The 17,868-nt window shown below is 37.2% G+C and overlaps 1 protein-coding gene across 1 annotated transcript in view; it reads right to left on the bottom strand.

Moving 5' to 3' along the window:
- Positions 1-357: 357 nt before the first annotated feature.
- LOC129229766 (uncharacterized) overlaps positions 358-17,868 on the bottom strand; it is a 38,158-nt gene continuing 20,647 nt past the window's right edge. Inside the window, exons 3-5 of the mRNA XM_054864139.1 lie at positions 11,945-12,109; positions 6,767-6,901; positions 358-384 (exon numbers count right to left, since the gene is read on the bottom strand). Coding sequence (XP_054720114.1) covers positions 358-384; positions 6,767-6,901; positions 11,945-12,109 — 327 coding nt within the window. The remainder of the gene's footprint in view (positions 385-6,766; positions 6,902-11,944; positions 12,110-17,868) is intronic.

The following is a 17,868-nucleotide window of genomic DNA, read 5'->3' as shown; positions in this document are numbered from 1 at the left end:
AGCGGCCGCCTCTCCGTTCCGTAAAATTTCGACCGTTCAGAGGGGGTGGCTGCTTTAAAGAGTTTTTGTTACAGTTGTAATATAATTTCCGTAGTGCATAATATAAACAAGTCAAACACATGAAATGATGTTTAAGAATTTCCTAAAGGAAAAATGGTATTTTATTTAATTATTATTTACATTTTTCAAAGAAAGGATACAGGGATTAGTGACAAAGGATTAGTGACTTAAGTTTTTACTCTTCTCCAACAATTGTTTTCAAATTCGTTATTCAGTTTAAAACGTAAATCTCTAACTAATTTATTTGTCATTGCATCCGAATTTCTAATGGCTTTATCTATTATCCCTAAAACCACTTCAGTGTTCAGTTGAAAGTTTAGCTTCCTGACATTTACAAAACATATTAATATATTAATAGTCAAAGGCCGAATTAGTGCATAGTGCCTGAAAGGCACACAAATTTATTCGTAGTAAAAGCGTTAAAGCTCAAAGCGAACTGATTAGTTAAATAAAATTAATTTCAAATAATTATTAGATTTGATTGAAAAACACATATTTTGGCAGTATCATTAACCGGAAGACGTGTTTCTCAGTTGGCACTGTAATGGGGTGGTTTCCTTCAGTCAAAAGAGCTACTTTTAGTCACTGAAATTGATAGAATGAGTAAAAAAAATAACATGGACCCAGAAAATACTTTGATTTCAACAACAGTTATTTTTTAATAAATTTTTTTAAATGTCCGATTTTGAAAACAAGGCGTGGTCTTTATGACGTCACAAATGATGCATTTTGGCGCATCTTTCTACCACGGTTCCACGTTATGATAATCAACAAGCGAATCAAAATTGCGCTCTACGCTTGCTATCAACCATATCGTTGCCAATACACGTAAGTAAAGATGGGAATTAAATATTTTTCTCTGTGATTGGCAACACAGAATGGCATTTCATCATTTGTGAAGTCACACGACAGAAGCGTAAACAATAAAACCGCACAGATTTCAGTAATTTTTTAAAAATATTAAACTTAAACAAATTATTTAAAAAATGGTCAGATCCTATGTTTTTAAGCATGCTCTTTCAGAAAAAAATACTTTCAAAATTTTGGAAACGACCCCATTATCAAAGTTTTCCACCACTGCTTCGTGCTGGAAAGAATTTGAAATCGCATTTATTCATAAAAATGGTCCTTGAGAGTGCTGTTTGCAGCAAAGATCACACACACACGCACTGGCCAACTAATAATATAAATGTGAGGGACACTTTTATTCCTAAATTATTGGAACTCGTTTACAGCCTGTAAGGCTTCTCTTTGAACTGAAAGGCTATCGTTTAGAAAGAGGAAGTGAGCAGAATTTCCTGAAAAATGGTATGGACTCATCCGCTCGGCGGTCGTTCAGAAGGGTCGGGTAACCATTGCTAGGGGTGTTTTAAACATTATTAAGTATATGGGCTAAAAAATCCGTGTCGGAAAAAAGTGACCGTTAAGAGGGGTAGCCGCCTAAGACAAGTGCCGCTTGACGATGTTTCACTGTAACTTTTTTAAACTAAGTTTTTTTTTTTTTTGGAATAAAATATAGCCTGTGTTTTTCTTGATAATGTAGCTATTTATGGTCAAAAAATGGTTAAAATCGGTTCAGTGATATTGAAGCTTACCCCGGACAGCGGACATACTTAAATACATACAGAAGTAGTACATTTCTGTATATTGATTAACTTAACAAAGTCAAATTTATCTAAACATACATTTATCATAAAAAAGTTTTCTATTCTGTTCGATCTGCTCTATATAAGCTGTGCGCTTACTTATTTTCATCTCGTTTGACGTCCTTTTTCTTAGCCATTTTATTTTCTTTTGTTTTGTTTTCCAAGACAAGAATCTTTCAGTAATCATTTCATTTTCATCCGTTTACTTCGAGGCGAACACCACCAACAACAGTGAGAGTGAAAAAATAAATAAAAAATATCCCGCTTTTTTAACAACGAACCAAGCGATTTGACATTGGAATGGCTTGACGCTGTGTTGCTGGACAATAGAATACAAATCATTGTTTTTTTTTCTCTGGCGTGTATCGCCAATAAAACTCTCGCCGCGCTTGTTTCTACCGTCATTGGAACAGGTGATAGCCAAGTCTCGATTATCACGTGACCGTCGAGAAGTTCATGTTTGCCAACGAACGGTTTATAAATGGTGTTTATTTTCTTATTAAAAGAAATTTAAAAATCGGACTTAAACTTTACACAAAAAAAAAATGTTATTTGAATTTTGACGTCTTGAGTTCAATTATGTTTTTTGCCATCACAAATTGCGACGGAATTGTGGTCGAATACAGACTACCATTTTAAGGGGGGGGGAGGGGTTTGCTGAAGAATGACCCCTCCCCCTGCTTGAATGTCGTTAAAAAGAACCAAATCTGCCAGGAATAAGGCACTTAATAGGGCACAATCACAAAAAATTATTTTCATGAGCAGTGAAACGAAGTAGTAGTTTAAATATTTACTTTCAAAAGTAATTAATGATTTGAGAAGACTAATGAAGTCGTTTACAATTCACTCATTAAATGTTTAAACACAGTGTCGAGACACTATTTTCGAAAGTTCGGGGGGGGGGCAATGAGCCCCCCTTGTATCCGCTACTAGATGGGACCATACTCGTTGGTTTTGTAGTTCATCTACACAGGTGCTTTTTTTTTTACCGGAAAACGCAAATTTACACCAAAAAAAAACTTTTTTTTCTTTTTTTTTTTTTTTTAACGTTAAGTCAGCTTTAGTTAAGCCCTGATAAAAATATGAAAAAAATCGAACCCAGATGATTTTTAACTATGGCAACGAAAATTTCGCTCTCGAAATAGCTATTAAAAACAAGCGTCGTAATCTGTAACCACGGTAATCTGAAATTTCAGAGCAACATCAACTTGGGTCACAAGATGATAATAAGCATAGTTCGCGATCACTCAAAAAACCCTTCAGCATCCAGCCCCTGCATTCATTTGACTTTTAACGTCTTGATTTCAAGTTATAAAATTATAGAAGTCACGAATTGCGATAGAACCCTACTCGTTGGGTTTCTTCTTTCTACGGAATGGCTCCTATCGCAATTCGTGATTGCGAAAAACATAATTTCAATTAAATACGTCAAAATTGAAATGAATGCCAGGGGCTGGATGTGCTGGGTGATGGATGCTGTTTTTGGTCAAAAGAGGATTGTGTCAAGTCGGGAGGGTCGGTATAAATAAAGTCGTTTCCTGGGGACATGGATGCCACAGCTCAGGAAAAGGGAACTCTCAAAGGCCCGTGGATCTTAAAAGTTATCATTATAAGCAGTGGTTGAGGCGGGGGGGGGGGGGGTGAGAAGAAGCCCTTTAGAGGACAGGCCGACCTGTCCGACATTTTGGTTCCAAGACAGCTATGCATCCAACCTTGTTTCAAGTATTTGGAAATACGTTATTATAGTCGCTAGTTGACAATGCAATAAAATAATTGATGATACATTGAGTAAGACGTCCCTTTAGGTAAATCTAGAAGGGACATTTTTTTTCTAATTAAATAATAGTTTATCAGCAGATATATCCTGTAATGGGTCTCACTTTTATACTTTAAATATTAATAAAGAATATCTTCCCCATTAAGACAATAAAATTAAAATATATATATATATATATATATATATATATATATATATATATATATCCAACACATTTATAGTTTGGCATCCGGGTTTATGCAACGTACTTAGTGCATAGATAATAATGTTTTCCGGCGTACAAGTTTGGAACCAAAATGTCGGACGAGTCAGCTCCCCTTTTAAGTGGCCTTAGTCGGAAGTAGCGCGCTACAAGTAGCGACGCTACTGTCGTATCTACTTTGTTTAGTTGTGTGTAGCGTTGCTCATTACTTTAAAAAAAAAGGCGTAGTTTGTAGCGATTTCTAGAAACTACTTTTAAATCAAGTCAAAAATTAATAAATTAGTTCAAAGCTGAAAATTGATTAATTAGTAAGCTGAGTAGATTTCTTAAGTTAAATATTCGCTAGCAAGAAAGGATTAAAAATTTGAAGGTTGAATTCTTTCAACTTTTTGCACTTCCTTGCTGAGTATATTCGTAAAATTTGAAAAAAAAAAAAAAAAAAAGAATGAAATATATAACTCTTTCTAAGATTACATATTCAAAATGAGCTAGTTTTATTTTTACCACTTTTTGAATTTTTTAGTTCAATCCTCAAACTATGTATATATTATTTTTATTTATTTATTTTTTAAAAAGTAGCGAAGTAGCGACTACATTGTAGTCGCTACTTTTCAAAAAAGTTGTTGTAGTTAACTGCATTTGTAATAAAGTTGTTGTGCTCGCTACAAAAAAAAGTGGTTTTTCCAACCACTGATTATAAGCATTATAAGCATAGTAAAGGAACATCAAATACGGTCAAATGAGAGCAATAAGCAATTAATGATTGGTCCTCGCCCCCCCCCCTCAAAAAAAAAATAGTTATACAATGTAAAATCCTTGTGCCCAAGTACTGCAGCACCTTGCTGCTCAATGTCATGACCTCCCTTTTTCAATTGAATATTCTTTTAACTAATGTTCAACTTTTTCAACTAATGCGTGGCCCTGAAGATAACTCCCCGCCCCCCTCCAACTTCAATTAGTGTAAGCTATTGCATCGCTACCTACTCGCTCCTTTCACGACGTCAGGGAAATGGGATCCTCTCCAGATCTGTTAACCATAATATGCTCATTAGGGTGAAAAAAAGAATGAAAGTCGATTTTTGAAGTCGCACACCTTCTTATACTTTCCTTTAAAGTCAAAACCATTGTAGATTTGTTAGAGGAAGTGGTCTAAAAACGGGCTAGGGTCTAAATACGGGCTACCTGCTGAAAATAATGGGAAAGGGTTTGTGCACAGCCATAAAAATGGCACCAAACGGAAGAACAGGACTGTACAAAATACTGGTGAACAAATGGCCTTGGATGTTGACCCATACGCTTAGTTGAGAATTGTTTTAATAGGAAGCCTACTGTTAAGGAACTGAAAACTTTTCAAGGCATGTGAAACTGAATTTCTTCCTCTTAAAATTGTGCAGGTAAGTTAGTGACTACTTGTTTGTTTAGTAATGGTTGCCAACACCGACTTGAAGTAACTGAATGGTCTAAAAACGGCTACCATAAATAGTCTAAAAACAGGCTCTTTTTGGAACACTAAAGTTAGCCTATTTTTAGAATGTGCAATTACTGATTCTTGCTAATTGTGAGTTATTCTAGTGCTTTCATAGGTTTTGATAAGGCATGGAGAAGAATCCGAAGGTGGTCGATTCTTTTTCTTTCAATCTGTTTTTAAGATGCAGAGAATCAAAGACAAAAAAAGTTTAAGTCTGATGTAAAAGTATTTAGAAATCCTTTAAGGTAGTTTGCGAACGCAAATGGGAACTTTGAAAACAAGTAAATTTTTCCATGTTTATTGGGGTACTCATCAAACTTTGTGCAAAAAAAAATGTTATATTTTAATTTCCTTAAAGAGTTTTGATTAAAGTCATAGTCGAAACATGATTTTTAATAGTTCTGAATAAATGTCGTTCAATCGTTTCAAGGAAAGGGAGAAGAACGTAGCTGTTTCAATATCTGCACACCATCACAACTATAGCAGGCATGAGTGTTTTCGGGGATTTTAATCTCCCCATATGTGATTTTTTTTAAGGGTGAACATGGTCACAACGCTCATGAATGACGTACAAAATATCCCATGAAGTTTTTCAGCAAAAAATTTCATGTTTTTCATACATTTATTTGGAGATAAATTATTCTTATACAAGTAGCGTGCATTTGGACCACCTGTTGAAAAAAATCGTGTTTTTACCTTTTTTTTGAGATCATGTAGTTTTTGACTACTAAAACTAGTTTTTGTTTTTAATCCTAATATACCTTCAAGAGTGTTTTTAAGTGTTACCGGGCGTTAAACCTTTATGAGTGAGCTGGTAATGAAAGTGGCAGCCCGTTTTGGGACCACTTTCTCTACTTAAATTATATATGACCAATAGCGTGCGACAGAAACGTGGCCATCAAAATTACGTTGCTGTCGTAGCCAAGGTAAAATCAATATTTAGAATGCAATAGGGAAGTTTTCGATTTTTCAATTTTTTTTTTAATCTGATAGAGCAACATGTATGAACATCATAGGTGAAAAAAATTTTGCGATACGATAAGTAGTTTTTTTTAAATTAATTTTTAAAGTTCAAGCGCTTGTGACGTCAAATGGCATAGGAAGTGACGTCATGCGCTCTTCCGATAGGGGAGAAGCCGAAGGTCACGCATTCGACTGCGAAGACGAAACGTAAAAGGCTTATCTCCTCGCATTTAACTCCTCGCGTTTCTGGAACATTAAACCTCTCATCCTCTCGGAAATATTCGAATATCATCATTGATGTTACATGAAGAAGATTATTTAGATTGTACTTTAACGAATCCGGCCTCCATAGTGTGTTCAAAAGGATTATTGAATTTCTAAAAAATAAAAATATCAGCGCGCTCAAAATGTCCCTAGCGAAAACAAGGGATCTTCGGCGGAAGGCTGCCCATTCGCTCCCTGTGACGTAGGCTCGTGACGTTTCAGAAGAGCGCACTTTTGCGCGTGGGTTTTTAAAAATTGATTAAAAATCAACCACGGTGTTTTAAAATTCGGCGATGGTGAATTATTTAGTTTTGAGGGTCAATTAACAATATCCAATATCCAAAATATGAACATTTAATAGATTGCAACTTCCCTGTTCTACTTACGCCAGCTGCCATGTATTGAGAGTAGAGGCCGTGGTGCGAAAGAACGTAGTGGTAGTCTCTTCGGTTGGTGGCTGCCAGCTGCACCACGCTCACTATGAAATACAGCACTACCCCGAGAGCTGTCGTGGCCAACTCCTGAAATAGAGAAGGTCTCCATTATTCTTGATGAAGGCTCTTGCTGGCTTGAGTTTAAGATTGTCCCAACAGGCTTTAGTCAAACTCCGTTAGTGAAAACTCTTTCTCTGGCAAATAAGTAAGCTCGACGAACAGTTCGTTGCCACTAGTTTTTTTCACAATTAACTGATCAGTTATTAAAAGTTTCTTTTACATAGAGTAACCGCCACTTATGAAATCACTGGATTATAAAATCAGCCGCTTTAAAAAATCAAACATGGAAGAACAGAATCACTACAATGCCAAAACATGTTAAAAACCTCCTTTAATAAAATCATTATCGCCGCTTTTTAAAATCAAGTTTTGTAAGATTATTCGTTAAAAATTTAAAAAGAGAATTGGAATATGTTACAAATTGCTGCTAACACGATACATTCCGAAGTTATGTCACACCAAGAAGTAGAGGAACCGATCTCGGAAGATGAGAAAATAGCAGTGCCATTTTTCCTCGTTTCAGTGGATGTTATAAAACGCTTGGTGGTCATACGATGCACTACAGAATTAAAAAAAGGAGTATATAATGATGAAATTTACAGAATTTTCGTGAACATTCAAATGTTGTCGAATCTTTACTTTCAAATTCACACAACAGCACCAATAGTTCAAGAACCTAAAGTAAATTTAAAAAATACTCCTTGATTCGACAAAACGTCAACTGTATTTTAAAACACTTTAAAGAAATTTTAATAAATTTATTCATTATTTTATTTTATTTTTTTTTATTTATTTTATTTTTTTTTTTTTTGAGTACTTAAACCTTAAAAGTTTAAATTTTTTCTTCAGAAATGCCGGTTTATAAAATCAGCCGCTTTATAAAATCAAATGTCGTCCGAACGAATGCGATTTTAATAAGCGGCGGGCACTATAAATGATTTTATTATAAAATGATCTGCTAGCAAGATATCTTTTCGAATGATTTCATAACACAGGGGAGCAGTCAATTAGGTGCTTCGGTATTTGGAAAAGAAAATCCAGGTATTTTCCTTCACTTGTTTTCCTTTTTTTTTTTTTTTTTTACAAATATGGGATGATCTGATTCCCAACAAATATTTTGAATGAGTGGTTCAACACCCATGAAACCACCACTCCTGGTTCTCCATTAATGTTTATGTTTATAAGATTTGACTGTTGAGAGCCCCCAAAATATGTTTGTTTTGAGTCACCTCCTACATTAATCAAACCCTGAAAGTATTATGTACAAAGCTGCAACTCGTCACAGATCACGCGAAGCGAATACGTGCATAACAAGAATTACAAATTGACTTTAATTCGCTGAAGCGTTGTTACTAAACTTGCCGGAGATTTACTCCATAAAGAGAATTTTCCTGAACGTAACTGCAGAGTGACAATAGGGCATATATACTGGAAGCAATCCTTGTTTCTGAAGCCTATACTTGATTTAGAAGTGCGCAAAGTGGATTTTGGGTAAAACTGCTGCACTTATCTGAAAACGTAGAGCTGCTAGAGAAAAAATAATTTCATATTTTGATTCAGAGCCCCAAACAAATCTAAAATTAGTAAAATCAGCAAACACTGGGCACCAAAGACCCCCCCCCCCTTTTTTTTGTTTCCCTGTGCAATCAAATAACCAATTAGTGAGATACCCTGACGAATTATTTCATTACCTAACGGCCGAGTGTTCGTATTAATCATGCGAAAGTATTTTCAAATTATTTCTTAATTGAATCATCATTCACAGAAGGATTCTTACGAATGATTTCATAATCAACTAATTCGTCTGCGAGATAACCTTTGATGTAATTTCAGAAGTGATGTAATCGAAGAATCCGCCATAGAGTGATTCTGAAGAATGATTTGTGATTTCATAACTGATGAACCGGTTTTTTGAGTGATTGTTTCGAATGATCGATTATCCAGTGATTCACTAGAAATATTTTACAATGAAAAATCTTTCAAGCAAAAGAATTCATCGACAACCAATAATTCCAACGAATCATGCCATAGCTGATCATCTGCGCTAATGAGAACTTCATGTGAAATTTTTGCCGAGTTTAGGGAATAAATGACGAGACAGGTTCCGATCGTAGGGAACCACCAAAGTGTCTGTTCAATGTACAAAATCGGTTGAAAATCCTATTTATGTTTAAAGTTTTGTGGTTCTGTTGTGAAACGATTAAAATTAATTTCCGGTGTGTTCACATTAAATAATCTTGATTTACAATCTCTCTTGAAACTCTTTACAGAATCACTGACGGTCGCGACTGCCCCAAATATGTTTGACTGCTATGAACACGTTGTTACTTTACACTAATACTGACTTCATTTGCCACGGAAACAAGATACAGTTGGCTCTCTGATTAACGAATTTCAAGGGACCACAAAAAATCGTCCTTAAGTAGAAAGCGTCCTTAAATAGAATGCTTTTAACACTATAGTGGACCATCTGGGACCGTGAAAAGCCGTCGTTAAATAGAGAAAGTCGTTAAATAGAACGTCGTTAAACAGAGAGCTCTCTAGTACAGAGAGCCAACTGTACTTCTATTGCAATAGTGTTACGATGGTTATTACAGAAATTACACAGTGTTGCAGCTCTGCTGGACCTAACGAAGGCTTTTGATAGAGTTTGGAAGGATAAACTTATAATAAAACTGTACGATGTCTTTAAAATCCGGGGAAACACTTTAGCATGGATTTCGGATTACCTTAAACAGAGAACAATTAATAGAACCCTCTCCGATGCTTTTAGCCTAGGCCAGGGTGTTCCCCAGGGAACCGTTCTCAGCCCAACTCTCTTCGTTCTGTTTATGGCCGGAATTGAAAAAACCGTTTCCCCGAGGACTCTTGTTGGAATGTTTGCAGACGATATTGCTATCTGGAGCTCAGGCAGAGCAATCGATGAAATTGAATCAGAACTCAATAGTACCTTGGATGCCATCTCAAAGTTTGCAGATGAACATAAAATGAACTTCAACCCAGTTAAATCAATAACCACTTTCTTTACCACCAATAAAAAGCTTTATAACTATCAAACTTCTTTGATGCTCCAAAACCAGAAACTCACCTACGAGAAACACCCAAAATACCTGGGTTTCATCCTTGATCCAGAATTTTTATGTAATAAACATATTGATTTCATAGTCCAGAAAGCCAGGAAGCGCCTCAACATTTTGAAACACATTGCAGGTCGAAACTGGGGAGCAGACGCAAAAACTCTTAAGACTTCCTACCAGGCTCTTATTAGGCCAATCTTAGAATATGGATATCCCATTTATTGTTGTGCATCTGAAACCAACTTGAATAAACTGGAAAAGGTCCAGTTGAGTGCTGCTCGCATTACTACTGGAATGAAACGCAGCTGTCCATCCGAAATCGTCCTCTTTGAGGCAGATCTACAGCCTCTTTCCATGAGACGCCAGGCCAGTTTAGTCAAATACTTCAATAAAATTTCTAGTATAGATCATGGAAACAAAACTGCTTGCTACCTAAACAGTTGGACAAGCAATAAAAGACTAAAGAGAAACAGCCCCTTTTCACTGATAAAATCAAAACAACTAATTGCACCAAATGTGGAACCTCACTATATTCATTGTAACTAAAATACTTGTACAGACCTCTCCAATGTTGAGTTTTGTGATGGTCTCCTTACCACCCTCAATAAGAAAGAATGTGTTCCTGAACTTCTTAGACAACTGGCCCTGGAAGTCATCAATAAAATCTCTCCAAATGATATTACAATATATTCAGATGGCAGCAAAATGAATACTCAGGCAGGTAGTGGAACTTACATTAAAACTCCTCAAGAGAAGTTCTTCCCAAAGCAACGAAATCCAGATTTTTGTTCAGTTTTCCGAAGTGAATTAATTGCTATTCACATAGGACTGGAGAAAATTATGTGCGAAAACAACTTCGGAGATCTTTGGATACTTTCTGACAGTAAAAGTTCAATTCAACACCTCAAAAACTGGTCCTTCATAGAAGATAAAACTAGCCTATCAATCCTACGTAAAGTAAAGCTCATAGCCCTTCAGCATAAGGTCCACTTTCAATGGATCCCTTCCCATGTCGATATCTTATGGTAACGAGCTGGCCGATACTCTTGCCAAAGAGAGTCTTGCCATCCAACACCTTTCACCTCGGAGCTCACCTATCTAGAACTCCAAGCAAAAAGCCAATAATAAGGAAAAAAGGTTAACACCTCCATCTCACAATTGGTACAAAGGCAAAAGGCCAGGAATATCTCTTGCCCTACCCTGTGACAGGCAGACTAACACTGCCCTAAATGCCAACAAGACCAGGCATCACCACAGCATATATTGAGCTGCCTGGGATTGGACTGGAACGACATATTCGACAGTCTACTGCTAGTGTCAGATTTCATAAGGGTCAACGGCTTCATCGATTTGGTCTGACTCCGTCAGACCAAATCGATGAAGGTCTCGATGGTCCAGACCAATCGATGAATCTCCCTTTGGTCTGACTCCGTCAGACCAAAGGGAGATTAAAAACAACAACAACAACACAGAAATTACAAGAACTTAGCTCCCACACATTACGTCCTAGTGCTATCACAGTTATGGTTTTCTGGGTAAATGTGATTTTTAACGTTGGGAAAATTGACAGCCAATCAGTAAAAACGAGGGAGTGGTCAAATAAAACCAATATCATGATAACAAAAGCGGTGACAATGCCTTTACGCCGCACCGTCACTGAAACTGTGTCCCCCTTTTAAAGTTCTGCAGTACAGTTAAGAGAATGGTTTCTGTTTTTTTTTTTTTTTTTTTTTTGGGGGGGGGGGGGAGGTTTTCAAATTTTACATAAGATTTTATTTACTTCTACTCTAGCAGTAAAAGTGAAATATCGTTCCATGTGCTCAGCATGTTTAATCCCCACTAAACCTTACTTGATGTGAAGTACTAATATTTTCAACTTCATCTCATGGCCACCATTATACAGATATCTTCTCACGAAATTTTGGTGATTTAAAAAACCTTCACAACCGAAAGTATGATTGGATAGAAGAAGCGGAAGTGGGCGTAGACTTACAATGAGGAGCCAGGGCCACCTGGGCAACAGGGTCTTGAGTGTGAAGAAGTAGAGGACGCAGAGGAGGATGGTGATGATGAAGTAGACGGCGACGACGAACATGAAGAAGTTGGTGTAGGAGGTAACCACTGGGGATGCGCAACCCATACAGATCACAGCCAGGATCTAGGAATCACAGTTTTGTTAGTATTTTCAAGCGTAGGGGAAATTATGTACTGTCTGACCACGGATTGTATGAAAAGACAAACATCCGTTTTACAGCCGGAAATGGACGAATCTATTACTTTTTACCGATGTCAGTTTTTGCAGAAGCAGAGTCTCATTCAAATGAGCGAAATACGCGCATCAAATTTTCACTTTTCCCCCTTATTCACATAGATTCGTCTTATCTGGACATTTGAAAATTCCATGCAATGCGTGATTGGACAGTTTACAATATTAATTAAAGCATAATTAGGACATAAATAAAGCAACTTCAGCCGTTACTCATCAGTACTGCTTACACACACTAGGATCTCTTTCACTAAGTTCAAGCCTTAGTGTAGCCTCAATTTTCCCTTGTGGAGGAGGATAGAGAGGGTAATTAAAGGAGTGAACCCACCTTTACCATTACTCTGTACCATTGAGGGTTTCACAGATTTAACCCCATGATGAGGACGGAGGGAGTTTTTGCTTCGAGCTGTACCATTCATCTACGAGTCTATAGCTGGGGCAAACCTAACTTGGCAGCATTGTGAAGATTACACAGATCCTAATCAAAGCATTACGACGCTGCCAAGTTAGGTTTCCCTATCGGTTGGAGACGGGGATTCTTGCTTCAGATATAAAACCGGGGTTACTGCTTAGTTGTTGAGATGCCGGCTAAAATGCAGTTTGATCGATTGCAATTCCTTCTTTCGATTTCATTAAATTCTTTTAATTTATTTCATGTTTTGCTTTTTGAAACTCAGGCACAACACATTTACTCCGGTTTTATTCCAAGTTCGGATTGTAATATCTTACTCATGTTCTGTGTTCATTTTTTTGTTTATTACTTTATACTTTTTCATTTTTAGCCATGTCTATTTAGTTAAATACATATACTATAAATATATTGCTGGCAATTTGCAGTTTTAAAATTCATCTCGTTTGGTATGGTTCAATACTGTGTGCCTTTTTAGGGTAAAATGCCCATCACTCTACTGTGCTTGACAGACCAATTTAATGTTTTAGTTTTAGCACGAAACAGACTAATGTCTCACCTGGATGATGTTTTAATCCCCCATCTTGGTGCACTGGGGCGGGTATATATCGGAAGTTTTATTGTCTGAAATTTTATCTTCTCATTTAGGAACTTCCTTTTTGATGCATTTCACGAGAAGAGGTGCCACGAACTAACATAATTTGGGAGAGGACGGGGAATTCTCAATATGCCAAATGAAATTACAATTTTATCGAAAGATAAAATACAAGAATGCACAGTGCCAGTGGCTGGCGGAGCGAAAGAGGGGAGAAGGGGTTGGGGGTCAAAGCGGCCCCAGAACTGTTGTTTTTAATATAAATGCAAATTCTAATACAATAGTTAATGCATATGAAAGGGCTGTTTTAATCAAAAAATACACTTCAAAAGGTATTTTTAATCAAAAAAAAAAAAAAAAAAAACCGAGCTGATGTGTGCATCACATAACTTCCTTTTACTCCAATGTAATGTCATTTCCCTATTATTGGCAATTTTGATGTGATTTAATTGTTTACTCTCTAAATATCACCAACAGTGAACAAATTGAAACCAAATTTTTTTAAAAAAAGAAAAGTTTAAAAAAAAATCGACAAATTTATCGCCAAGTTGGCGACCAAAAGACTGGCGATATATCGCCAAGTGTCCGCCAAATTATAACACCACTTGAGTTTACATCGAAATTAACAATGATTCCCCCCCCCAAAAGGGGCAAAAGACCCCCTTAGAAACATCCGAATGCAACCAAAAGGGAAGGTGCACAACTACAATCCACTAGAAATCTACGTACCAAATTTAAACTTTCTAGGACATACCGTTTTTGAGTTATGCGAGATACATACACACATACACACATACGCACATACATACGTACATACAGACGTCACGAGAAAATTCGTTGTAATCAACTCGGGGGTCGTCAAAATGGATATTTCGGGTGTCTGTAGGTTCCTAGGTATACATCCAGGTAAGGTCGGGTCGAAAAAAATAAAAAATTAATATTCATCCGGGGGTGAGAAAATGGAAAATAAGGCCGATTTTTGAGTGAAAATTTTTTTACGAATACAATACTTCCTTTTTTGTAAAAGGAAGTAAAAAACTCCAGAAGGTATTTTTGATCCAAAAAAAAAAAAAAAAAACCTGGATCTATAAATTTTGGATTTCCCTGCAACAAAACCTGTAGGGACCCTCTCCACAGGCCAGAAATGTATATTTGCAACATTAAAAAGTCTTAAGTGTTAGTTTTTTTTTTTTTTTTTTTAATTTCTTGGGCCATTGGACCCCTTAAGAACGTGGGCTCCCTGCACTATGGGTACGCAGATCCGGGCCTGGAGAAGAAGCATTAGGCATCAATAAGAGATATTTGAAAAAAGAATAAAAAGAAATGGATCTCAATGTTGCCTCTTAATGTGCCGAACGATGGACGTTTTTTAAGGCTACAGTGACCTCCCATCGGGGCGCCCCTGTTCAGGCGCGTTGGACTGCACCCAGGGCCGCCGAACGTCAAGGAGGGCCCTCTGCCAGTTTGGTCACCGGGCCTACTTATTGGAAATTTTTTATAAGTTTTTAGTCACCAGCTCTACCGTAAAACTTACAAAATATACTAATCCGATCCCAAACCGAGCCCATAGTTTGGACTCGTTTGGTCCCCTCCCAATAGAAAACTGTCTAGTTACAACTCAGTGCCCCCCCCCCCCCAGTCCCGAAGAGAGGTCATGTCGGCCTAGACGGAAACTAAGGACCCGGGCCTGGGGGAGGGGACAACACTGACACAAAAAAAGAAAGAAAGAATATAAAAGGAAAGGTTGGAGGAAAGGGGGGGGGGAATCCGAATAAGAAAAAAACGTTAAGATTAAGTAAAGCTGATCCTTTTGGTATTTACTGTTGCGGAAATCAAAATAGAGTTCAATGTTTTCTGGTAAGCGGTTTTGATTTTTTCTTCCCCCCCCCCTTTTTTTTCTTCTTCAACCCCTTTTTTCCTTCTTTTCCCCCATTTTTTTTCTTTCCTCTCTTTTTTCCTCCTTTCCCCCCTTTTCTTTTTTCTTCTTTCTTTTCGGGAGCAGAAGGCGTCCGGCAAAAATAACTGACAAGGGGCCCACCTTGGCTTTCTGCGGCCCTGCCCCCTCCCCCCCCCCCACCAGGGAAACCTTCTGGTCGAGTACTGACTGCCAATACGCTAAGTAAATCAGGGGGAAAATAACACTATTTTTTTTAACGGATGACCCAATTTTTCGGAACAACGTAGTTTGAATCAGCGTATTTCATTGTGCCCGGAACATTGTTAACCATTATAACCATGAGAAACTAAGAGCAGAATTTCGTGTGCAACGAACAGCATTTGTTAACGAAGAAATGCGAAGAATTCGGTACCTTGGGGGAAAGCGTATTCATAACACGCCTTCCCCCTTCCTCCACCCCCAAGAAGCAGGTTGCGAAACAGGAAGTTTCGGACCGGCACGCGTTCCTGAGCGCCTTTCGAATGCAGCAGCGGAAGTTGTCAGAGAACGAACCTGTTGAATTTTGATGTGCGTATAAACGACCGAATATCAAATTCGCTACTTCCATCTAGAGCTGACACCTCTGAATAAGGGATACCTCTGTATAAGGGACACTTTTTCTGGTCCCAGTCCCTTTGAATAGGGACCTCCAAACATTTGCCTCTCATTAAGGGACACTCTATTTGAAGGACAGTCGCGGAGAAAAATTACACAAAAATTTTGCATAAATGCATTAAAAATATGGTGAGGTTCCAACTGGCCCAAATGGGAAAACACCAAAAATATCGAATTTATAGGAATTCAAGGTCCTTTTTTTTGTTCAACAATTAACTGGTAAAAGTTTGTCTTAACTGGCAAATAAACAAATAAGATCTCTAAAATTCTTGCTGTGACCTGCATTCATGCTTTCCCCTCGCATCATTTTTTTCAAATGGGCTGAACCCCGACAAATAGTGTGTCGCCAATGACAAACTTTGTATAGAAAACTTGAAATATGATCACACTGTATTTCACATTAATCATACATCCCATAAAGTCACCTTCACAATTCCAGATGGTGCGCGCAAGAGCCGCCCACCAACCAGATTGGCTCGACTGTGCCGAAAAAGACTTACTAACTGTTGGCCTCAGTGGATGGAGGAAATCTGTTTGTGACAGGGTGGGATGGAGGAAAATGATTGAGATGGTCTTGGCCTGCCCTAGGCTGTAGTGCCGAAAAAGAAGAAGAAGAAATTTTTCACATTGTAAATTACATGACGTCAAATAAATCCATCTAACAGAATCATTCAAAAATGTAGTTAGTGAAAATCAGGCACAAAACTTTAGTTTGAACAATTCTGAATTTTATTTAGTACATATATAAAAAATATTTTCAATAATTAATATTAAATGTTATTAGTTTACGTTTATTCTGAAATTATAAAGGGTTTACACAGCACGCATGAATTCACCTACCTCCGAAGAAAGGATACCTCTATTTAAGGGACAAATTATCCGGTCCCCTACTGTCCCTAATTGAGAGGTTCTATTGCATATTAGTAATCCCCCCCCCCCCCGATTCCACCGATTGGTTAAAAAATATTTTAGTAACGTGTAAACGGTGCTTCACACTTCTAAAATTTCGGAAACGACCCCATTATGATATGTCAATATTATGATTACTCTGATCTTTCTTTTGATGCCGTGATTGGCAAAAGCAAGCGTAATCATTGATTACTGGTGACAAAAAAAAAGTGTTTCCATTTCGGTTCACAGTGAAGCAATATCGAAAAAATAATAGTAGTAATGTTTCGGCTTCTTCGGTAACGAGGCTCAACTACTTTCACATTCGAAAACGATTTATTTACCGAACAAACAAACCTTCGCCGACAAATCGAAGTCGGCTCGAAAAACGTTCAGCGCATTAACTTATGCAGCACCTCATGTTTTCTCCTTTTCTCCACGCTCCACGAATCTCAACAATAATCGAAGATTCGAAACTCGACCCCGAAGTGGAGTTCATAGAATACTTTTCGCGCCGTAATCCACCTGTTCTTATCGCGCCAGGGAACCTTGGCCTTCTTTCGGATGGATGTGTGGCCTTCGGTTCAAATCGCCATCACCAGTTCCTAAAAGTCGGAGCACTCGGGTGACACTCGTTACTATCACACTGGTGTTATAACGGCCTAACATGTCATTACGAGTTTTAGAAAAAAAAAATGAACTTCCGTTCTGATGAAGTTACTTCACATTTGATATAAACGAGTTATATATATATATATATATATATACTAGCTGACCCAGCCACGCGTTGCTGTGGCAAAGATGTTGGATTAAAATGAACTTTCTACTAACTGAAATTTCAATGGAAAAAGCACTATACTTACGCTTAGTAAATTTTGTCAGTATGACTTCGGCCAAAAAAAAAAAAAACCTTGAAAGTGATTGTAAAATAACCGAATTTAGAAACTAAGCGTAAACCCCCATACACTTTTAAATTCTACACTACGTTTTATTCACCTCAGCTTTCTCTATAGTTTGTAATCAATAACTTCTTTACAAAATACACTAACTAAATTAAAAACATATAAAAATTAAATTTTTTCAATGAAGTAGATAACATTGACTTCGAACTATTGTTTCTATTATTTGAAAACTGAAAACTGTCTAAGCACTAAGTTGTGCACAATGTTCTTGCTTAACCAGTCTTTTGCTAATACGAAAAGTATGAT

This window comes from Uloborus diversus, chromosome 9 (assembly GCF_026930045.1).
Source record: "Uloborus diversus isolate 005 chromosome 9, Udiv.v.3.1, whole genome shotgun sequence".
Lineage (NCBI taxonomy): Eukaryota > Metazoa > Arthropoda > Arachnida > Araneae > Uloboridae > Uloborus > Uloborus diversus.
Note: the sequence above shows the minus strand (reverse complement) of the source record. Positions and strands in the feature narration are given on the sequence as shown.